The 24,596-nt window shown below is 47.9% G+C and overlaps 1 protein-coding gene across 2 annotated transcripts in view; it reads right to left on the minus strand.

Annotated features, from left to right (window-relative positions):
* The window catches only part of DOCK1 (dedicator of cytokinesis 1), a 568,807-nt gene that overhangs the window by 43,367 nt on the left and 500,844 nt on the right, over positions 1-24,596 (minus strand). For both annotated transcript variants that reach the window (XM_018041175.1, XM_018041176.1), the window contains exons 37-40: positions 24,290-24,380; positions 19,894-20,013; positions 3,273-3,362; positions 2,174-2,278 (exon numbers count right to left, since the gene is read on the minus strand). In XM_018041175.1, the coding sequence (XP_017896664.1) occupies positions 2,174-2,278; positions 3,273-3,362; positions 19,894-20,013; positions 24,290-24,380 (406 nt within the window). The remainder of the gene's footprint in view (positions 1-2,173; positions 2,279-3,272; positions 3,363-19,893; positions 20,014-24,289; positions 24,381-24,596) is intronic.

Raw genomic sequence — 24,596 nt, forward strand, 5'->3', positions numbered from 1 at the left:
CATCTGGGAGATCTGCCTGGCCCAGACAGGTGTGCCCTGGGTACAGTGCCTGTTTCCCTAAAACCAGAAGGATCATGCATGGGCTCCAGGGAAGACAGAAAACCAGGTGCCATTAAAAAAAAAAAAAAAAGCGTAAGAAATGACAGGCAGACACGGTCAATGGCATCCAAGAAAGAGTTTTTGAGAAACTCTTAACTATTGTATTGGGGTCTTTTTTCTTCTTCTTTTGTTTTTTTTTTTTTTTCTATTTGAGAGACTGTTTCCATCCCTGGGTTGCAAAGATCCCCTGGAGATGGAAATGGCAATCCTCTCCAGTATTTTTGCCTGGGGAATCCCACGGACAGAGGCGTCTGGCGGGGCAGGGTGGGGGCGGGTCTACCATCCATGGGGGGTCACAGAGATTCATACACAACTCAGTGACTAAACCACCAGCACCAAACAACTGTATTACTAGGCTGCTGCTGCTGCTGCTATTGCTGCTAAGCCGCTTCAGTCGTGTCCGACTCTGTGCAACCCCATAGACGGCAGCCCACCAGGCTCCACTGTCCCTGGGATTCTCCAGGCAAGAACACTGGAGTGGGTTGCCATTTCCTTCTCCAATGCATGAAAGTGAAAAGTGAAAGGGAAGTCGTTCAGTCATGTCCGACTCTTCGCAACCCCATGGACTGCAGCCTATCAGGCTCCTCCACCCATGGGATTTTCCAGGCAAGAGTACTGGAGTGGCACCTTCTCCTAGGCAGCATTTATTTACAAGATTTCTGGGCTAAAGATTATTGGGTGATTTGACTGATGATCACACTATTTCTTCAATCATGTCAAAGAGAACACGCTTGTCTCAGGGATGGAGTGTGATTCCGAGTTTCCAGCACTGGAAATTCATTGCCAGTTTCTCATATACTTTAAAATATACATGCTTGGAAATTCCCTGGCGATCCAAGGGTTAGGGCTCTGTACTCCCACTGCTAAGGACCCAGGTCCGATTCCTGGCCAAGGATCCAAGATCCCACAAGCCACACAGCCAAAAGAAGAAACAAAAATACATACGTTCAGCAGCATTATTCATATCAGCCCAGACAAAGTCTGCCAAGGACGAGTGGATAAACAAAACGTGGTACGTCGACATGAGGGGATATTACTCTTCCATAAGAAGGAATGAAGTTTTGATACACACTACCTCGTGGATCAGCCTTGGAGACATTATGCTAAGGGAAGTGAGCCAAACACAAAGGACACATTTTATACGAATCCACTTAAATGAGGTCCGTAGAATCAAGTAAATTCTGAGACAGAAAGTAAGGTCTGGGGTGGGTGGGGAGGAGAGACGGGGAAATTATTGTTTACTGGGATTGGAGTTCCAGGTTCAGAAGATGAAAATAATCTGGAGATGGGTGATGGGAACCGTTGTACAACAGGCTAAATATATTTAACGCCACTGAACTGTACACTTAAAGACAGCGAAGACGGTGACTTCTATGTTATGCATTGCTGTCCTTGAGTTGCTCAGTCATGTCTGACTCTTTGTGGCCCCATGGACTATAGCCCATCAGGCTCCTCTGTCCATGGGATTCTCCAGACAAGAATACTGGAGAGTGGGTTGTCATTTCCTTCTCCAGGGGATCTTCCCGACCCAGGGATTGAATCCGCGTCTCCTGCATTGGGAGGTAGATTCTTGACCACTGAGCCACCAGGGAAGCCCTATGTTATGCATTTCTCACTATAGTTTTTAAAATATACATAAATCTCTGACGAAGAGCTCTCTTTAGGAAAAGAGAGATGGAATGCTTATATGCAGTAAAAAAAAAAAACAAAACATTATCAGCCCCTCTCCGGCAACCTGAGCCAAGTACAGAGGTGTGAAAACAATACTGAGTCGCTTCCCTGATAGCTCAGCCGGTAAAGAATCTGCCTGCAGTGCAGGAGACTCGGGTTCGATCCCTGGGTCAGGAAGATCCCCTGGAGGAGGAAATGACAAACCACTCCAGTACCCTTGCCTAGAAAATCCCATGGACAGAGGAGCCTGGTGGGCCGCAATCTGTGGGTTGCAAAGAGTCAGACATGACTGAGCGACTTCACTGAGAGTCGCACTTGAGAGGCAAACCAAATCCTCAGAAAGAGGAGGCGCTGGCTGCCCAGGGAGCAATGGTGGCCCAATCCAAACAGAGCCCAGAGTTACCCGAAGGAAGGTGGGGAATCCTTGTCCGTAGTATCCGACGGCAAAGTAGTCAGGCTTGGGACGAATCACCTTGACGATGTTTTCATAAAACTGAGCCTGTTTCTTCTGAAAAGAAGAGAAGAGATGCATTTCAGATTTGAATGGAGTATCTGAGCACCCATGTGTCTGGATTCTTCCAACTTTGGCAATTCTAGGGGGTGGGAGGGGGAGAAGGTGGGGGAGTGTGGATCCGGGCGTGGAATTTAATCTCACCACGAAGCTTTGACAGTACTTTCCATTCATCGCCCAGCATTCAGCAGGTGAATTTGACCAGAAAGCCAAATTCAGCAACTGGCTGTGATTTACAGGTGTTTTCATCGCCAAAGAGGTGCCAGAGAGATGGCTTTTGTTCTGATTCAATGTCCGGTCTTTAGTATTTTTGAAACATGGTATCGGTCAGATAATGGGATACATTAAGAAAAGATTTAAAAGGGCAGAGTTCTGTCCCACATTCATGACACACATTACAAGATCGTTAAGTCGATCTGCTGGATACAAAAACCATTCAGCAGAGAAAGTAGTAATTAGAAGCTGGTAGCTTCTAGGGAAGGACAAAGGGTTGGGCCACCCTCCATCAGTCCTTCATGGAGATGGGCTCAGAGTTGAAACCACTGGAGCCTCCTGGAGACCTCTGAGCTTCCAGACCACTAGACACTTGCGCTCAGCAGTTGTTCACACGCACACCCTTCAGAGGCATCTTCGAGTTTGATGACGAAAGCTGAGTGCGGAATGCTGCTGAGCCAGAATCAACCAGCAAAGAAATCAAAACTGTCCTCCTGGACAAAATGAAGGAGAATCCTGACGTTAAAAGGAAAAGAGGGACTTCCCTGGCGGTCCAGTGGTTAGGACACGTCCATGCTTCCACTGCCGAAGGCATGAGTTCCAACCCTGGTTGGGGAACTAAGCTCTCGCACGCTGCTCAGGGAGGCCAAAGAAATTAATATAAATTAAGTGGCTGTTGCATTTTAAAAAAAAAAGAAGAAGAAGGGAAGGAAAATATTCAGAAGAACAAGTTGGGATTGCTTGTTTTTTTTTCAAAGAGAAGGAAAGGAAGACTTACCAGCAATTCGCTGAGCTGTTCATAATCAAACATTTCGTTCTCATACTGTTCTGCCAGCTCCTTGCCCAGGGCGATGGCCTCCTCCCACATCTGTGAGGGAAGAGAGAACAACAAGGGCAAGAGAAACGCAAACCCGAATCATACGGTCAGAGAGGGAAACAGCAACACTGCCATTCATGATGCAACAAGCTGGAAACACGCCTGCTTAACCTGAAGACGCTGGAAAAATACAGGTCTTTTCTACAGGCTCATGTCCTTTGGCTTGGGCCTCGGTTGACCAGACTGGTCAGCTACTGGCTCATCAATCACACTGGCTGTTGCCCCTGGTCAGAGCAGCCAGACGGCTGGTCCTGCCCCTCTGGGGGCCGTTCTCTGAGGTCCATCTGCCAGGGCAGCCGTGGAGCCCAGCAGGGAAACCGCTGGGTGAGGCTGAGAGCAGCGTTTCTGCAGAAACCAAGGACTGGATTTTGGTACTTTCCCAAATCATCCCACTTAAAAGAGCTATGCGTTGGTGGTCAGAAAGACAAGGATCTATTTCAACTCTGATTTAAGGCTTGTAAGAAGTTCATGTTATATGGGCAGATACCATTCAGAAAACTAAGGTCATGGCATCCAGTCCCATCACTTTATGGCAAATAGATGGGGAAACAGTGTAAACAGTGGCTGACTTTATTTTTCTGGGCTCCAAAATCACTGCAGATGGTGACTGCAGCCATAAAATTAAAAGACACTTGCTCCTTGGAAGAAAAGCTATGACCAACCTAGACAGCATATTAAAAAGCAGAGACATTACGTTGCCAACAAATGTCCATCTACTCAAAGCTATTGTTTTTCCAGTAGTCGTGTGTGGATGTGAGAGTTGGACTATAAAGAAAGCTGAGCGCCGAAGAATTGATGCTTTTGAACTGTGGTGTTGGAAAACACTCTTGAGAGTCCCTTGGACTGCAAGGAGATCCAACCAGTCCATCCTAAAGGAAATCAGTCTTGAATATTCATTGGAAGGACTGATGTTGATGCTGAAACTCCAATACTTTGGCCACCTGATGAGAAGAACTGACCCATCTGCAAAGACCCTGATGCTGGGAAAGATTGAAGGTGGGAGGAGAAGGGGACGACAGAGGATGAGATGGTTGGATGGCATCACCGACTCGACGGACGTGAGTTGGAGTAAACTCCAGGAATTGGTGACATACAGGGAAGCCTGGCGTGCTGCCGCCCATGGAGTCGCAAAGAGCTGGACACAACTGAGAGACTGAACTGAACTGAACCATGAGAATGTAAAACCTGCCATCGTTTTGAATGGGAGAATCTTGAATGATAATAGTTTAAAAGTGGGTTTCCTAATCAGGTAACATTTATTAAAATGCTGGTAAACTTTTGACACATGTGGACTAATTTACTGACACATGAGTTAGGCCTGAATTTCCCTTATTTGGGTGGGGGAAGGAAATAAAATACAGTGGTCTGCTTGAGAACATGGAAAACTTGGAGGGACTGTCTCCTCCAGGAAGCCTTCCTGGATGCCACCCACACTTCTCTGTACTACCACAGGGACCCAGGGTTCCCCTCTTTCAAACCTTTGAGTATTAAAAGTGACAACTACAGACTTAGAATTAGCAAAGTGTCAGACCACCTCACATACTGGGTCCCCAGAGATGAAGTGCCCACTTCTCCACTGGAAGTATCCCCATAAGTTAGTAGTACCAGTCATGAAGTCAAGTGATTTCCAGCTTACTCTCTGTCCAGCAAGACGCTATCTGCATCGTCTCATTAAAGTGTCATGTCAGGTGGGTGTTATTATTACACTTGTTTTGCAGATAAGGAAGCCTGGGGTCGGACAGGCAAGCTACCTGCTTAAGGGAAGACAGTGGGGTAGACTCATCGTTTTCCAAAGTTCCTGCTCTTGATGACTGTCTTAGTTGGAGCTGCTGTAACAAAATCCCACAAAACAGACACTTCCCTCTCACAGTTCTGGAGGCTGGGAAGTTCAAGCTCAAGGTGCAGGCAGATTCGGGTCTTGGTGACAGTTCTCCTGACTCACAGACAGTCACCTTCCCACTGCATGCTTGTATGGCCTTAAGCGAGATCTCCTTCCTCTCCTCAAAAGGGTACTAATCCCATCATGGGGGTCCCACCCTCATTATGACCCAATCTAAACACAATGAACCCCCCAGAGCCCCATCTCCAAACACCATCACATGGGGCGGGGGGTCAGGGTTGTTCAACATATGACTTTTGCAGGAATGCAAGCATTCAGCCCATAACAGTGACCATCTGCCAGCCCTTCCAGCTGCCCTCCACCCCCTCCTCCTGAAATAGGTTTTCAAGCATGCTAAGCTAGTCCCTAACTCCAGGCTCTCACTCGGAACACAGGGAGCTGGTCCCACACCTGGCATACCCTTGGTGCTGAATCCTCACCTGCCTGCCAGTCTTTGCCTTTTCTTAGCAGAACCACCCAGTCGAGGGCCTTACTTATTACTGAATCACCCAATAGACTTAAAATACTCTTTACACAGCTGCTGCTTAAAGACACCATCTGCTATTTTTGATGAGAAAAAAAGCTATTCCAAAATTGTATTTTAATACTTTGAAAGACATCATAAAGATAAGCTCAGAGGAGAGGAAGATTTCAGAGATAGGACCAGCAGCTAGGAGAGAGAGGAAGTGGCTGAGATGCTCTTTGGAGGACCACATGCTCCTCTCCCCAGAAGCCCGTCCTGGCTCCTCCATCCTGCCGAAGCTGTCACCCTCCGAACGTCTGCACTCTCTGAATGTCTCCAGCTGCTGCTCCAGCGCGCTCAGGTCCTTTGCCAGAGTCCCAGCCTCCATCTCTCAGAAGAGGGAGCTTCTCCACTTTTTATGTTTCTTTTAAGCTCCAGTGACCAATTCCTCCCTCAGTACATTTCCATTTCAAAGAAATCATTACCTCTAGTTGCAGTTCTCACTCAATGGCAAATACACCACTCCCTTAGCTGCCTACAACCTTAGGGCTTCTAATTCACAGCTTAATCTGTTTCTAGACAGAGGAGCTGCTTTAGATACCTAGCAAAAGTAATTGTTTTTTTTTTTTTTAAGAAATACAAGTGGAAAAAGAGAACGTTGCTCAGTCATGTCTGGCTCTTCGCGACCCCATGGACTGTAGCCCGCCACGCTCCTCTGTCCACGGAATTTTCCAGGCAAGAGTCCTGGAGTGGGTTGCCTTACCTTCTCCAGGATATCTTCCCAACCCAGGGGTCAAACCTACACCTCCTGCATTGCAGACGGATTCTTTCCCATCTGAGCCACGCAGCACAGACACATCTTGAGTAAATATCCAACTCACTCAGGGGTCACACGGTTGTGCTCTTTGTCAGATTTTCTATAAACATATATTCCTCTCCCCCACCCCTGCATGTTTTAAAGGCTTCTGCGTTAAGGAGATCTGCTTCTACTTTCACTTGGCTAGGGCTCTACAGAGTGTGGGTCACTCATATTTCCCATGTGAATACCTTGGAAAATATTTCTGTGCCGGAGAGAAAACAGATTCCATATAACAGAGATTTAGATTATCTTGGTAGAACAGTCGCTTTAACCTGTGTGATTGAACATCCTGCCCGGGCCCTGTTTTTAGACATGCCATAGGCCGATGGGGGTCACCATGGCCACAAATGAAAAAAGCACCCTATCAATGCTCAACTTTGTATTCTGATTTGAAGTCCAGAATCCGTTTCATAGCATCCTTGGCCTTTCAATGTGGAGCACACCCTTCCCACTCTCCGTTTTCATCAGATGATCTTCGGCTATATTCTCTTGAGATGATCGCCTTTTATTTCAGAACCTCTGCAAGTTTCATGAACAGAAAATCCTTTTTCCCCCTGATGAAACTTCTTCATTAGAAGTGGCCACAGAGAGCATATTGGCAGTTGCTTTCTTAGACAAAACTGTGAGGTTGATGAGCGACCAGTCGGGTGGGGGGACAACACTGATCTCACCGGGTCAGGGAGTAGCAGCAGGTGCAAGGTGAGAGGGCAGCCTGGACAACAGCCCCTTTAAGGAAAACGCAGCCCGGCCACGACCCACCAGGATACTGATGGGCAGCTCTGAGCGAAATCACTAACTAGCTGTGAGCCAATCGGCAGTCAAGATGTTTCATGGGACGCTTGGATTTCAGTCACTCTAAAACTCACCTGGTTTTCTGGGTGCTTGTTGGGAAATGAGTCATATTCTAGCAGCTTCTAATTTTCCAGGGTCCTGCACAGGTCTCTGACATGTAAAGAGATGTAGATTCAACACTGTGGAAGATTCCAGAGAACTGGTTTAGGGTCATCAGCAGCGAGGGGGCCAGGGTGGCCCAGAAGTAGCCTTCCATCCTGGTTAGTGAGGGCTTCACTGCAGGAGTGATGTGAGTGAGCATCTCTTCCCAGTCCCCCGAGGATGAGGGGCTGGAGTCCTCTGGAAAGATGTGTCTCCATGGTGACTCCGAGGGGTATGGTCCAGCAGGGAGAGGGTCCAGCAAGTCCTGTCCTTTACAGAATGGAGACTCCTTGTGGGCTCCTCCCCGCTCTCTAAGCCTCTCCTTCTCTCCCTGAGCCATGCCCCATCCTGGGTCTTCCTGCTGGTCTCCCTTGGTTTCCCCTGATCTGAGCAAAGGCTGGACACTTTCTGAAGATGTTTCTGAGGTCCAGCATGGAGCCTTTTCACTGAGGTCTACTCCAAAGTTGCCTGGTTTTACTAAATGACACCACCCTCTCTGAGAGCACACACATCACCGCACCAGCCGCCTGAGAAAGGTGGCTGGGCTGCCTGCCCTCCAGTAGGACAGAAAACACAGCGGGATCTGGGACTCAGGCCAGACTTAAGAAGCCTTGATGGGAGGCTTCTCACACTGACTCGAAGATGAATCCTGCCTTCTGGGACTGTCACGTACCCAGGAATTACTGCCCCTCAAAAGCATGTTCCTCTTTGCCCCACAGCAAGTCTTTATTAGTCTAAATGGAAAATGATATGCTCAGTTTTAATGCCCTGGGAGGAAAACAGGAAACGAACATTTAAAAACAAAATAAAACAAAGAGATTTTTTGCCTTTTTCTTTAATAAAGGACCTCTGTAGTTCTGCAAGCCCTTAGAAAGCCTAAACCAGGCACTGAAAGAGACAGTTGCGTTTTGCTTGGTGGTTTGATCAGAAGGAGAATGGACCCACCCTGCCACTCACCCCTCACTCTGCAGTAATTACTGGGCACCTGTGATGGGGTGGATTCAGAGAGCATAAGTAAGGGTACACACAGTTCTTGGAGGAGGATCTGAGGAATAAAAGAAACAGGCAGTAGCTGGAGAGGGGAGTTAGAATGAAAGATAACTTTTTTAAAAGATGGGGGAAATAAAAGCATGGTTGCGGGCGAGTATGTGCGCTTCCCAGGTGGCGCTAGTGGTAAAGAACCTGCCTGCCCATGCAGGAGACGTGGGCTTGATCCCTGGGTCAGGAAGATCCCCTGGAGGAGGGCATGGCAAGCCACTCCAGTATTCTTGCCTGGAGAATCTCACGGGTGGAGGACTCCGGTGGGCTACCGTCCAGAGTTGCAAAGAGTCAGACACAACTGAAGCAACTTAGCAGGCAAGTATATATTAGCCAGTAGAGAGGAAGACAGTGCGGCCAGTGGGAAGAAGACAGATGGGCCAGAGTGATGTCCTGGATGGGCCCGGAGGTCCGGGGCCCAGGGGGTGGGAGCAGCCTTGGACGGAAGCACGGACAGACGTCCCTGGACCAGAGGGACTGATACAGACCCACGGCCGAGAGTGCGACCGGCCGAGTTAGGCCAGAGATGTCCCACAAAGCCTGGGGACCACCAGCTAGAAAATCAATGACTGACCAAGAATTCCCACGTGCAGGAGAGGGGCCGAAACACTCAGAGCTGCCGGAGCTGTCTGGAAGGGAGTCAAACCTCCCCGGACTGACTGGAAGTCGCTCTCCTGTCAGCTCTGCAGCCATGGGAGGCTTGTGCTCGGGCCTCTGAGCTGCGCTGGGGACCCAGCTCCCCCGGGCGTGCACACATCTGATACTGACCCCACATGAGAGACTCTGTGCAATCAGCTCACTTCAAGCCTCTGGAGCTGTCCCCTGCCTCTCCTAGTTCCCACTGCCCCCACATCCCGGGCCTGGACCCCTGCCCCAGCCCCCCACCCACCGGGCTTCTGCCACCGTGAGCCCAAATCACTCCCTGAGAGGAGGACAGTAAAGGCAACCTTCTTATGTTCATAAAATCTCACTGGCTCCTTGGGTCTATGTGTGAGCATGCTCAGTCGCTTCAGTCACGTCCAGCTCTCTGCGACCCTATGGACTATATACCCTGCCATGCTCCTCTGTCCGTGGAATTCTCCAGGCAAGAAAACTGGAGTGGTTGCCATGCCCTCCTCCCGCGGATCTTCCCGGCCCAGTGACTGAGCCTGCGTCTCTTATGCCTCCTGCACTGGCGCCACCTCGGAAGCCCCCTTTGTGACTGTGGAGCAAGTCAAATCTTTAGGAGACATGCAAGGCCGTGGACAGACTGGCTCCCAAGTTCTCTGCATCTGTGTCTCCCAGGACCCCCTCCTCACCTCCTTGATAGACAGACTGGCTTCGGAAGCCCTGGCCTTGATCAAAGTGGTTCCCACTCTTTGGAATCCCTGCCCATCCCCCACACTTCAGAATCCCAGCTCCTCCCAGCTATCACCTTGCAAGCTTCATCTCTTTCTTCAAGACCCAGCTTGTGCTGTGTGCTAAGTAGCTTCAGTCATGTCCGACTGCCGGGCTCCTCTGTCCATGGGGTTCTCCAGGCAAGAATACTGGAGTGAGTTATCATACCCTCCTCCAGGAGGTCTTCCCAACCCAGGGATCGAGCCTGCATCTCCTGTGACTCCTGCATTGCAGGTGGATTATTTACCCCTGGGCCACCAGGGAAGCCCAAGACACAGTTTACAAGTCACCTTCTGATGAAGTCTGCCCTTCCTCCTCAGGAGGGGGAATCATTCCCATACCTGTTAGGTCGGTAGACTGTGAACCTGCCAATGCAACAGTCAGGGGGCAGGCTTTGCTCTTTGCCTGCTCACCCATTAGCCCTGGTTCTAGACTTCTCAGCTCGAGGCAGGCCTTTGGCCTCCCCTACCCCCTGTAATTCATGCAGGCAGGTGGCACCTGGCACCCCGGAGATTGGGTTGCAGAAACACAAGTGAGGGGTCGTGCAGGGTGGGGAGATGGGGGGGGCAGGGTTGATACCAACTCCAAACCTCGATTTTTTCTGCGCTGATCACAAATGGTTCTTTTCTGGGAGCCCAGTCATAATCCACACACAATCTCTATGCTCACTCCAGCCAGATTCTTGCTAATTGAACACATTCTGGCAAATATCAGGATTTTCAAAAATTCTGGAAATGCTGAGACTATACCAAGAAAGAGGGTGATGGGATGCTCGTACCTGTAATTCCTTTGACTGACAACTGTGCTTTCAAGAAGGAAACTCAGAGCGTGAGAAAATGTCAGCCCCAATACTCAGAGAAGCACCCCAGCCATTTCACTAAAAGTGGAAACTTGCTTCCAAACCCCTATTTTTAGTTCACGGGATGATGTAGGATGCCTCCTTTTTTTTTTTTTTTTTTTGACTTGGGCACAAGGCAAAGTGCAAACTTCGTCAAGGCGAGGTTATTTTAAGGGAAGAGAAGACAGAGCTCCAGTTGAAAATAGTCCCAGAGCTTCAGACACCACGTGGGCTGTCAGCTATGAGCCCCTTTGCCAATGCCAGGCTGGCTCCTGGTTTTTGAGGCGGTGAACCTCCGCCTCCCTCACTCCGACTCCATTTCCCTGAGAGCAGGGCTTCTATTTTCAACGCGCCCTCCATAGAGAAGCCTGGTAATTTTCAGTGAAGTACTTGGATTAAGAGCTTTATTGAAAATTACTAGGCCTCAACCAAACACAATAAGACAGACAACTCAGAGCATCTTCGGAACAGAACGCTTGACTGCCGTGATAAGACCTGGCGGCGGGCTTTCCGGAGGGGCTCAAACGGGTGGTGAAACGAGAACAGAAAGGAGTGGGGGCTAATTATTAGTCCAGGAAGGAATAAGGCAGAAGAATGAAACGGAAAACAGATGGAAATGACATTTCTTTCTTTTTTTTTTTTTTGGAGAGAAAGAAAAAGATGAAAAGACCAAGAGCTGGGCTGAAAGACATTCAAAACTTTTAAACAGTGGAAAAGCAAAAATAAAAGAGTGATTTTTTGGGGCAGAAGAAATACAGAAAGATAACAGAGCCTAATTCAAAAGCTGGAGTGTCCAATATAATGGAGCAGAAAATCCATTCAGCGTTGCTGCTTTCTGAGCACAGAGGTGGAGAGACTTTGAATATAATCCGACCCCAGTCCCATGCTGGTGCCCTGGGCTATCCCCGCAGATGCTGGTATCTGATGTCTGAGAGATCTGATGGACACCAGCTCCTTTGAGGGCCTGTGAGCACAGTTCCCAGGACACAAATCTGCACTGGATTCTGTAAGTTCTTACTTCCCCTAGAAAGCTGCACACACTTAAAACACTCACTGAAAATGAGCTCTTGGATGAGTAAGGTTCCCACCTATTAAGGATAGAGTGAAGGCTTCCTTAATCACCCAAGGGGACAGCCTGTATCAATGGAGCGATACCGCAGTCACACCTTTGCCAGGTTCAGATACCATTTATTTTACAATTGCATGCCCAGCCATTTCTAGGCTTCAAGTTCAACTGTAGTATGAAGGCCTCTCACCTGAATTATTATTGTTGTGCAGCTGCTAAGTCATGTCCAACTTTTTTGCAACCCCATGGACTGTGGCCTGCCAGGCTCCTCTGTCCATGGGATTTTCCATGCAGGAATACTGGAGTGGGTTGCCATTTCCTTCCTGTCCCAGGGATCGAACCTAGGTCTCCTGAATTGGCAGGTGGGTTCTTTAACCACTGAGCTGAATATATGGTTTTAAACCAGAATTTTTTCCCCTAATATAAAACAGGTGTAAAATCAAACCAAAGAAATTCTTGTGATTTCAATATAATGCAGGAGAAAATTCAAATGTGGGTCTTGAACGAGCAGTGAAGTCAGAGTCTATTTCTTTTAGATTTATTTCAGTTTTTCAAATATTCATTTAGGGTAAGGAATATATCCCAACAGGCATGTAAGCAATGCCGCTGCCAGTGAGGACCCCAAACGGAAGGGCAGGCAAGCATTAATTTCCCAACAGTCTGTGGATGAAAGCACTAGCAGAAACCATCCTCAACGATAGCAAAGTCTGGCTCTGAGCAGCACCATCCAACGGAACATCAGCCAAGACACACATGCAATTTTAAGATTTTCTGGTAGCCACATTTTAAAAAGTGGCATTCATTTTAGTAATATTCACTATATCTGGACTACTGCCATTTCAACAGGTAATCAAAACCACAAAATTCATGAGATATTTGACAGGCTGCTGTAACAAAGTACTCAGGTGGCGTGTGTGGTAAAGAACCCGCCTACCAACGCAGGAGATGTCAGAGACGTGGATTCAATCCCTGGGTCGGAAAGATCCCCTGCAGAGAGGGATGGCAACCCACTCCAGTATTCCTGCCTGGAGAATTCCATGGACAGAGGAGCCTGGTGGGCTACAGTCCATAGATTTGCAGCAAAGAGTAGGACACGACTTAGCACACACTCATATACACACACACACACACACACAATAAAGATCGGGTGCCTTAAACACATTATTTCCTTCCTGTTCTGGAGCCTAGAAACCAAAATCAAGTTGTCAGAAGTCTGGTTTCCCCTGAGGCCTCTCTCCTCAGCTTGTAAGGCAAATCCTCAGCCGTATCCTCACAGAGTCCTTGTTCAGTGTGTCTGTGTCCAGGTCCCCTCTTCTATAAGGAGATCAGCCATCCTGGATCAGAACCCATCTCCAACACAGTCATATTCTGAGGCAGGAAGGTCAGGGCTCCCACACATGAATTTCCAGGGGACACAATTCAGCTCGTAACAGGATCCTTTTCTCATGCTGAGCCTTAGGATCCAGTGCACGTTGTACATTTAAAGTGTTAATGGCTGCCTGGGGCCCGTGACTCTCATAGCTGACAGCTCAGGTCAGGGTCCCCCATCGTAGGAGAGCTGGCTCCCTGGGGCTCCTCGGCCAGGAGGGTCCCTACCTTCCAGTTTCTGTGGGTTGAATCACTTGCCACCTATCACCCACTTTGAGATATTTTTCCCCCAAGAATCGGCAGATAAATGGATAAGGAAGATGTGGTATGTAAACCCAATGGAATAGTGCTCAGCCATAAAAAGGGATGAAATAACGCCCTCTGCAGCAACATGGATGGTCCCAGAGATGATCATACTAAATGAAGTCAGATAAAGACAAATGTCATATGATATCACTTACATAGTGGGATCTAAAATATGTTACAAATGAACTTACTTACAAAACAGAAACAGACTCGCAGACATAGAAAACAAACATGTTTACCAAAGGGGATGGAGGGGGTTGAGAACAGATAAATTAGGAGTTTGGGACTGACATACACACTATTATATATCTAATAGATAACCAACAAAGACCTACTGTACAGCACAGGTATTTTGTAATAGCCTGAAGTATTTTGTAACAGCCTAAAATGTAAAATAATCTAAAAAAGAATATATGTGTGCGTGTGTGTAACTGAATCGCTTTTCTGTACACCTGAAACTAACTCAACATTGTAAATTATCTGTATTTCAATAAAAATGTTTTAAAAAAAAGAATTTCAGTCTGGATGTGCAGAACAGAAATGTGGGCATCCAGTCCTTCCCGATGTCAAGTTCTTCATCTTTATCAATGACCTCAGCCACTGTCTTATTCCAGAAAAGTCAAGCAGAGTGTTATTTCTCAAATCACCATATATACCCACACTTGGCAGGTATAATAAGACTATGTCTTGCTCTTATTTCTTAAACGAATGTGTCTGGCACGAAATGCTGAACTTTATCTTCTGCTGCGACCTCCCGTTGCCCAGACTTCTTGCCTGCCGGGATTTCGGGCATTGTGGCCACTGGTTCTCTGGTGCTCCTTTTCTCGCACTGCCTGGCCACGACATGTCGTTCCCAACCCCTCCTTAACCCAAGAAAGAAACTCCATTATGGAGGAACTGGGCTCAAGGCCCATTGCCAAGCTCTGGAGATTGCTCTGTTTTCACATGTCCAGTTGTGGGAAGTGTGCAATTGAGGGATTAGAGTGAATGCTGCCTTTTTCAGAACATACATATACTTAGGTAACTTCCCTGTCCCTTGAGAGCCCTTGGTTAGAACCCCGGCTCACCTGTCTGATTAAATGTACAGGTGGTCTACCCGCTTTACCTGGTACATGCAGGTGCTGCTACATGGCCCAGTGGCCCAGTGGCTAAGACTCTGTGCTCCCAATCCAGGAGGCCCAGGCTGAATCCCTATTCAGGGGAGTAGATCCCGCCCAGTGCAACTAAGTTCACATGCCGCAACTAGAGATCCCACGTGCTGTAGCTAAGACCTGGCACAGCCAAATAAACAGAAAACAAGAAACACAAGAGCACAGCGCGTGGGTCTCTTCTGAGCTAAGCGTGCAGGGGCCAGGCAGGAACTCAGTGTCCCTTTGAGGCTGCTCTCACCTGGGTCCCCAGAAGCGAGGACAGGCAGGCAGGATGAGTGACCCACCTGGGCTGTGTAGCATCAAGAGGTTGAAACCCCAGCCGATTCCAGCCCATCCCAACTGATAGAGAAGATGGATGATTACTACTTCCTCCTGTTCTTTTGTTCCCAGGAAATTGAATGCTTGTTGATGCTAAATTGATTTTATTTTTTTTTGCTTCAGAGCTCATCATTCAGGTACTTCAGATTTTGTTAGATGAAATCTTCTCCCTCACCTGCATTCACCCTCATGTTAGCTCCACATGGATGAGTGAACATTTAAAAAAAATATATTCTCCCGGAGAAGTTATGGGTATTCAAAAGTGACTTTTCAATCTCTCTGGCCAACACAACCCTAACAGCTACCATGAAGACAATTCTCCTAAACTTTGATGAACAAGTTGAATCAAGTTAACCTTCCAGACTCCAGGTGAGCCAAACGCTCACTTTTCCAGAACCATCTTTCTGTCTCCTCCAAAACACAGGAGTGTGTGAGGACATTCCTTCAGCCCCGGTCTTTGGGCAGAAAATGCTTTATCACTTGAACTGGCTTTTTCCAAAACCAGGATTTCTCAGCCTGGGTACTACGGACATTCTGGGCTGGATGATTCTGTACCCAGGGAGCTACCTGCCTTCCAGGGTGTCCAGCAGTATCCCTGACCTTGACCCACTTGATGTCAGTCTCATCCATCCCTACACCGCCCCCCCCACCCCCCACCGGGAGTGTCAGCCTGAAAGGTTTCCTGAGGGTCTGGGTTCAGGGCCACTGTTCTCAACCGAATGTGTTCATTTTTTCCTCCACGTGAAGCTGGGCTGTGCTGTGCTTAGTCCCTCAGTCGTGTCCAGCTCTTTGTGACCCCATGGACTGTAGCCCGCCAGGCTCCTCTGTCCATGGGGATTCTCCAGGCAAGAATAATGGAGTGGGTTGCCGTGCCCTCCTCCAGGGGATCTTCCCGACCCAGGAATCAAACCAGGGTCTCCTGCATTGCAGGTGGATTCTTTACCAGTTGAGCTCCCAGAAAAGCCCCCAGTATGAGGCTACACTGGCTTAAAACAAAAGCAAACTCACTTGGCTCCTCCATGTATTATTTACTGAAGGCCGACTATCTCACCATCCATGGCCGTCCCGTACCTGCCAGAAAGCATCCTTAAACACTGAGTATTCACTCATTTGTTCATTCATTCATTCTCTCATTGATTTCTCCGTCCAGCTAACAAATGCCCCCAGCATTACGTGCCTAGCTCCATCTCAGAGTTAGATTAATGTGCAGGATTAACAGGTGTGGTCTTGGTCTTCATAGAGCTCACGATCTATTGGGACACTCACTAAAGAAATCTATGTGCAAATTATTGTTGTTCAGCTGCTAGGTCCTATCAGACTTTTCATGACCCCAGGGGCTGTAGTATGCCAGGCTTCCCTGTTATTCACTGTCTCCCGTAGTTTGCTCAGATTCGTGTCCACTAAGTCAGTGACGCCATCCAATAATCTCATCCTCTGTCACCCCCTTCTTCTCCTGCCTTCAGTCTTCCCCAGCATCAGAGTCTTTTCCAATGAGTTGGCTCTTCACATCAGGTGGCCAAAGTATCGGAGCTTCAGCTTCAGCCACAGTCCTTCTAATGAATATTCAGGGTTGATTTCCCTTAGGATTGGCTGGTATCCTATCTATTATTGCAAATCGTGGTGAGTGCTGTACAGGAACAGAAGGGGGCATGATGGGCGTTGGAGCAGAGGTGACATTAAGCGGAGATGGGACGAGATGACAAAGGCAGGGGCAGCAGAGGCCTGCTGGGCAGAGGCAGGAAGGGCTGCAACGGCTGAGGCCCCAGAAGTGGGGGTGCGGTGGGAAGATGCAGAGTGAGGGGAGGAGGAGAGCCGAGATGTGATCGGAGACATTAGTGCTGGCAGAGAACGTGAGAGCCCCGAGGGACCATCAGCAGAGTCGCACCTCCCTTCAACCCCAGTGGCCTCTGGCCCTCAGGCTTCCTGGGCCTCTGCAGGGTCCCGCCTTCTGTTCTGCCTGCTCCATAGCACCTGACCACCCTCCTTCTCTAGGACACTATAAGCCAGAAAGCCACTGGGGAAATGAATGGATCCACAATTTCTTAGCAGTTTGTTGAAAAACTGAATTTCTCTGGCTAAGCTAATAAAATCTTAATAATTGGCTTTAACTGTGAAACCATCTCATTTCTACAAGAAATATATTCTGCTCCTTTACAGGACCAAGTATAATTCCCCGACCGTTTCCAAGCGGCCTCTGGTCAATCCCCATGCTACTCTGAATGTTTTGATTTGCATCCCGTATCAAGGACAGAGGGGAACAAGTGAAATACATGTGATCATTTTAAAAGGGTTTGGTTTATGTTGACAGCCACAGACAGAGCAGCTGTCATCCTTTCCTGATACAGGTGCTGCCGGGGGTTAGAACTGTGTCCCCTCAATGGGCATGTCTCAACCCCTGGGATCTTTGAACCTGACCTTACATGGAAAATGGGTCTCTGGATGTAATCAAATTAAGATGCAGTCATACTGAATTACATAGGCCTTAAATCCAAACTGCTGTTCTTAGAAGAACATACAGAGACACACAGAGGGAAAACTCCCCGTGAATAAGGAGCCAGCAATTGAGTGATACCCAGTGATGCCAAGGACTGCCGGCATCATCAGCAACCAATAGGGAGGCAGGGAGCAGATTCACCCTGGCACTGTCCTCTCTCAGAGAGCACGGCCCTGCCAACACCCAGCTGCGCCTCTGTAGCTTCCAGAACAGTGAGAGCATAGAGTCCTGAGATTTAAAGGTGCCCAGCAGGCAGGACTATGTTACTGCAGTCCTAAGAAATGATTATAAGTACCTTCATGGAATTCCCTGTTCACTTGTCTCAAAGTGTTAAAAAAAAAAAAAAAAAAGACAAACAGATGAGTTAAAGGGATTTCTCTGGTGGCTCAGACGGTAAAGAATCTGTCTGCAATGCAGGAGACCTGGGTTCAGTCCCTGGGTTGGGAAGATCCCCTGGAAAAGGAAATGGCAATCCATCCAGTATTCTTGCCTAGGACATCCCATGGATGGAGGAGCCTGGTGGGCTACAGTCCATGGGGTCGCAAAGAATCGGACATGACTCAGCCACTAAGATGAGTTAAGAGTCCTGATGGTACAGAATCAACTAAGAAGTTGCTTTGGGGAAGACTTCATACCCTGAGGAAACCAAAATTGAAAAAAGACATGTGTATCCCATTGTTCCGGAGAAGGCAATGGCACCCCGCTCCAGTACTCTTGCCTGGAAAACCCCATGGACGGAGGAGCCTGGTAGGCTGCAGACCGTGGGGTCACGAAGAGTTGGACACAACTGAGTGACTTCACTTTCACTTTTCACTTTCATGCACTGGAAAAGGAAATGGCAACCCACTCCAGTGTTCTTGCCTGGAGAATCCCAGGGATGGGGGAGCCTGGTGGGCTGCCGTCTATGGGGTTGCACAGAGTCGGACATGACTGAAGCGACTTAGCAGCAGCAGCGGCAGCAGCAGCAGCCGCAGCCTACTGTTCACTGCAGCGCTATTTACAATGGCTAGAACATGGATGAAACCTAGATGCCCATCGACAGACGAATGGATAGAAAGGCTGTGGTACATATGCACAGTGGGGTATTACTCTGCCATAAAAAGGAATGCATTTGAGTCAGTTCTGATGAGGTGGATGAACCTAGAATCTATTATACAGAGTGAAGTGAGTCAGAAAGAGAAAGATAAATATCGTATTCTAACGCATATATATGGAACCTAGAAAAATGGTACTGAAGAATTTATTTACAGGGCAGCAATGCAGAAACAGACATAGAGAATAGACCTGAACATGGGAAGACGGGAAGAGAGGGCGAGCTGTATGGAGAGAGTAACACGGAAACTTACATTACCATGTGTAAAATAGATGGCCAACAGGAATTTGCTGTGTGGCTCAGGAAACTCAAACAGGGGCTCTGCATCAATCTAGAGGGGTGGGGTGGGGTGGGAGATGGGAGGGAGCTTCAAAATGGAGGGGACATATGTATACCTATGGCTGAGTCATGTTGAGGTTTGACAGAAAACAATAAAATTCTGTAAAGCAATTATCCTTCAATTAAAAAAAAAACTAAAAAAAAAAACAACAAACCAAACTTCTGAACTGAAGGCACCCACCACCCCCAGCTTTTCTCCCCCCTTAAAGTGTCTGCTAATTAATTAATTTATTTATTGGCAGCAGCACAAGGGATCTTAGTTTCCCAACCAGGGCTTGAACCTGCACTCCCTGCATTGAAAGTGCCAGGAAGACCTAAGGAGCCTCCCACCTTTTAAAAAATAGTTACTAGTCATCTGAATTACATGAACTACAGTGATGAGATCTATTGCTGCCTGATTAAAAGGATGGCAGGTTTCCTTTTAGTAGAGGTCAACGGTTAAATAATTTTGTTTGAGCCAATTAACAGAGAGGCCATCAACAAGAGCAGCACCGGTCCTGACTCGGGACTAATGTTTCAGGGACAACAGAAAATCCCAGACTGTCAAACGAGCGCATTAGCTGTGACACAGCCAGTGCGCACGTGCTCAGCGGCTTCAGTCGCAGCCGACTCTCTGTGACCCTGTGTGTCATCAGCCCGCCAGGCTCCTCTGTGCATGGGATTCGCCAGGCAAGAATACAGAAGTGAGTTGCCACTTGCCCTGGGTTCTTTACCCAGTAGTGCCCCCTGGGAAGCCCAAATTCCCCCAAATCCTTGGGCTCAGTCTTTGAGCAGAGCATCTACAAAAGGGTGATTATTATTATTGTTTTTTGGTAGGATTTCTACTTAGAAGCACCAGCTGGAGGGCCATGCACAAAGCTTTCAGATACACAATCTGCAACAAATTTCTGGTTCCACAAACACCATGTGTTAAAAAAAAATGTGTTGACAACATGGCAGGAAGGTGCACAGAAAAAAGAAAACAACAGAAAACCTGCATTTTTCTTTCCTTTTTTTTTACCTTGCCTTTGTCGAAGTAGTGGATGGTCTCCTGGTAGAGCCGCTCCTTCAGCTGCCCCTGGGTCGTCGCCTGGTACCCGTCCCGCTGGGTGAGGTGGGCCGCGCACACGTCCTCCGACCACTGAGGCAAAAGCAGAGCGTGAGTGGTGCTTTGGGAGGCCCGGCCGTTGCAACCTATCCCTCCCCTGGACTCAGAAAGCGCAGGAAGCCCGGAACTCAGGGCAGCGTTCCAGCCGTGATTCCGGGCACTGCTGGAGCAGCTCTCGTCAGGCTTTCAGGCTGGAATTGCGCACAGAACCTCTGTGCAGAGGCCTCAAGATGAGAAGACACCCGAGGAAGGCAAAACTGGTCAAGATTCACACAGAAGAGAAACCCAGCAGGTTCTGGAACTGTCAGCTTGCTGATGAAACCTGGGAACCTTCCAGATGAATGAGGCCCTGGGTGATTTGTGGCTGCCTCAAGAGGGGCTTCCCCGGGCGCTGGCCCGGCTCCTGTGCTGCTCAGTATTTTAATCAACAGCAGAAGGCACGTGGATCCCAACGACTCAGGGCTCCGCTGCTGTTTGCAGATGTGACGGGGGACTTAGGGTACCAAGGAAGGACACACAGAGGTCTCGGCGAGGAGCGGAGGTGAAGGTGAGGTCATTTAACACCTAAACTCCTGAACTTATGCTCAACAAATCCATGGCGCTGAATATAAAGTTCAATAAACTTCACCATTTAGTGGGGACCTACTATGTGCAAGGCATGGGCTTCCCGGGTGGCTCAGCAGTAAAAAAATCCTCCTGCCAATGCAGGGGACACAAGTTTGATCCCTGGGTTGGAAAGGTCCCCTGGAGGAGGAAATGGCAACCCATTGCAGTATTCTTGCCTGGAGAATCCCACCATGGACAGAGGAGCCTGACAAGCTACAGTCCATGGGGAAGAGTCAGGCACAACTGAGCAACTAAACAGCAACAGTGTGCAAGGCACCAGGCCAAGGGTGAGCGCCATTACACACTACAGCAGTGTGGCACACAACGGAAGTGCAAAATAAAGTGTTAGTAGCTCAGTCATGTCCAGCTCTGTGCGACCCCATGGACTGTAGCCCGCCAGGCTCCTCTGTCCATGGGATTCTCCAGGCAAGAATGCTGGAGTGGGGAGCCTTTCCTTCTCCAGGGGAGCTTCCCGACCCGGGGACTGAACCAGTGTCTCCTGCAGCTCCTGCACTGCAGGCAGAGTCTTTACTATCTGAACCACCAGGAGTAAGTCTGCAGGAAACATGTCACAGTCATTATGGGCTTCCCTGATAGCCCAGTTGGTAAAGAATCTGCCTGCAACGGAGGAGACCCCAGTTTGATCCCTGGGTTGGGAAGATGCCCTGGAGAAGGGAAGGACTACCCACTCCAGTATTCGGGCCTACAGAATTCCACGGACTGTATAGTCCATGGGGTCACAAAGAGTCAGACACAGCTGAGTGGCTTTCACTTTCACTTTCTAAGGGCAGGAGGCAGGACAAGAGGTCTGGGGAGGCTTCCTGGAGTAAAGAATTGGGATGGGCTTGCTCGTCGGTTGGACTCAGGAGGTGACGTCTGACCCGGTCTTATGAGAAGACAGGGGGGATTCTGCCAAGAAAGCAGCAGCTTGCAGGCTGCCTGGACCACAGTTGGGGTAGAGTACCCCACCAGGTGGGGGGCACCAGATTCAGGGTTGGCAAGGCCACATATGGAGCAATGGGACGAGCCACGGGGCCACATTTTAGGGGGCATGACAAATGGACAGGAACCACTGGGGCAGGGGAAAAGCCCGAGGGACAGGCCTGCAAAAGTGGGGAGGAGAGGCCTGGGGAGCACGCTGGGCTCCCTAAGAGGCTGGTGCTCACAGCACATACTCCCTCCACCTTCCGGAAGGCAGAGGGGCTCCGGAGCACCCCAGGAGTGCCCCAGGCTGGACCCCAGGGCTCCAAGGCACAGGGTGCAGGGCACAGGGCCAGAAGGGCTCCCCAGGTCCCGGGCTGTCAAGTAAGTATGCGAAGCCTTAGGCTCCTGCATGTTTTCCACCTTCAAACGAGATGTGTGTAGCCCAACCACAACCTAGAGTTCCAAACTCAACGGACTGTGGCATCTTGACCACAGGGCCAGGTTTTGACTTTTCTGAGCCGTAGAATTGCGCGTGATTCCGAACTGTAACTACAATAAGAGAACTAAGAAAGTTCAGAGGTCATATAACTTCCTTGGAGTTTAAAATCACCTAAAAATTTTTAAACACCAAAAGGAGTTATGCTTTTCACCTTCCCTTTAAACATTAAGATGAAATAACTTCACTGCTAAAGGCTAAAGGCTGATGTTTTTATTGCCTTTTTTTTTTTTTTTTTAAATAGCCTTAACCAAAATAGAAGATCCTATTTGAGGAGTTTTACTTCACGAACAAGACTATATCAATCATGGTGAATAATTTTCATAAAGATACAAGTAACGTTCTTTAGTGTGCTGATTAACCAGCATGAATTCACATTTACTGCAATATCAAAACATATTTAGGAAAAATTGCAAAATGTAATGATGTAAAAGATATGGAGAGCAATTATGTGTATTTAACTGGAAAATTCAAAACCCCAGTGAAAAAGATAATGGAAATGGGCCGACTGATTTGGTTTGTGAAACATCCTTGAACCGTTTGTGAAAAACCCGACTGTGCTGAATAAATGTAATTATTAAATAAATGATACTTTACACACACATACACATTCACACACCACAGAATAGTTTATGTACGAAGAGAGAGAGCATGGGTGCCCGAGCAGCTTGTCAACCCCGTTTTAATTTCCCTGGTGTAAAAGAAGTATTTCTGTAGTTTCAAAATGGCCTTGTTACTAAAATTTGGGTTTCTAACAAATGAAAGCCGTTAGAATTCAAAGTGGGACAGCTGGTGTGCAGTGACCCAGCTGGAATTCCTAGCTTCAGAAATGACGTTCCTTGGCAGAGTTTTATGTGGCGCAAACCAAAGGGCTACCACGGATGACTAGAGATGAGGTTCAGTCTGAACCGAGTCTTACTGCACTTGATTTGGAACGGACTCTCGTTTTCAGGCGGAGGTAAATCTCCACAATCCAGCTTCTTTTTATACGCGTCATGCAAGTGACTGGAGAGCTCAGGACTGGACCAGGGGCTGGGAGATTCTTGCTGGAGGTTCGCTGCCTGACGTGGCCTCTGCCTTGTTCCTCTCATCAATAGACACTGCGCACCTTTAGCATAATCTCACCTGGTTTCCTTCCATTCAGGCTTGTCTGGTGGCTCAGACGGTAAGAGGGGGACCTGGCTTGAGTTTAGACACAGGATTTCTTGAATGAGTAGTCTTTACATGGAGACACAACTTAATTCTAATTCTCATACCTCTTCCTCTTTATCTAGTTTATAATTTTTCCATTTTTTATGAGAATATAATGGGAAAGATGATCTAGTGACTTGCTAAAGTTTTAAAATATAAACCTAGAAGTTGTAAAGAAATTTCCTCATTTATCCAACTACTCACCCAGAGAGCCATCCACCCACACACCCATCCACCCACCCACTCGTCCCACCATTCATCCACATATCCACCCATCCACACAGCCATCCCTCCATCCATCCACACATCCATCCATCCACCCATACTTCTGTCTTTCCATCCATCAATACAAACTTCCACCCAGCTATTTACTGTGAGTTCACTCTGTAAGACTAACTGGGCTGAAACTGGACATGGGGAAGAACATGAATATATTATGGCAAAACACACACACACACACACACACACACACACACACACACACACACACACACACACACACCAATGTCCACAGCTATCTACATAACAAAATGATCACTGAGAACTGAAAGCTGTCAAGCCAGACTCAAGCTCAGGAGCAACACCCCCAGGAGAGTCAGGCAGGAGGTCTAATAAGCACTGATAGACCAGCAGGAGACCTCCATGGATGCCCTTGGAGCACAGGGAGAGAGAAGTCAAGATCTGGTCCCTACACTGTTTTCTAAGGTTACAAGCAGTGGGCTCATCCTCCTAGCTGTTCTAACACAGAAATTCCTTCTTATTGATGTTGCTCTCCAGCATTACTGGGTCCTGTTGATAGGAACGAAGAAAAAGAGAGTCCCTAACTCACTGCAAGCTGACAGACTAATGATCGGTATTTAAGATGCTCAGTGATAACTCATTCTGACATCTTGTCAAATTTGCATTCAGTGGAGTCAAATCTATAATCAAAGTACTTTCTAACTCTCTTTGTTAATGTCACTACATTGAGTCAATATCCATAAACTCTTAAGTTACAGGTTTACTAAAAATTTGTCATGGGAAAAATCAAATATTAAACGATCTTATAATTTATAAGAACAGGATCATAAACGTCTATGTAAATTTCACTACCTTCAGAAGCTTTGCGTGGAGGAGCAAGGTATAGGCGGCTTCAGTGTAGTTATCACATTCCTTGTGCAGGTCACAGAGCTTGTACAAATACCTGAGATGATAAAACACAGGGCTGTTCTGAAAGTGCCACAAAATACTTTGTGTTGAGAGCTGCAACAGCAAAATTCTACTTCGACAGTAAATCATCGCTGTGCTTTCTTTTTACAAAGTTCACAATACAGAACGCCTTGGAAGCTTCTGGGACACAAAGCATTAAGAAAAATCAACCAGAGTAATACACAATAGATATATTTTTTAAAATTTAAGT

Source organism: Capra hircus, chromosome 26, assembly GCF_001704415.2.
Source record: "Capra hircus breed San Clemente chromosome 26, ASM170441v1, whole genome shotgun sequence".
In the NCBI taxonomy this organism is placed as follows: Eukaryota; Metazoa; Chordata; class Mammalia; order Artiodactyla; family Bovidae; genus Capra; species Capra hircus.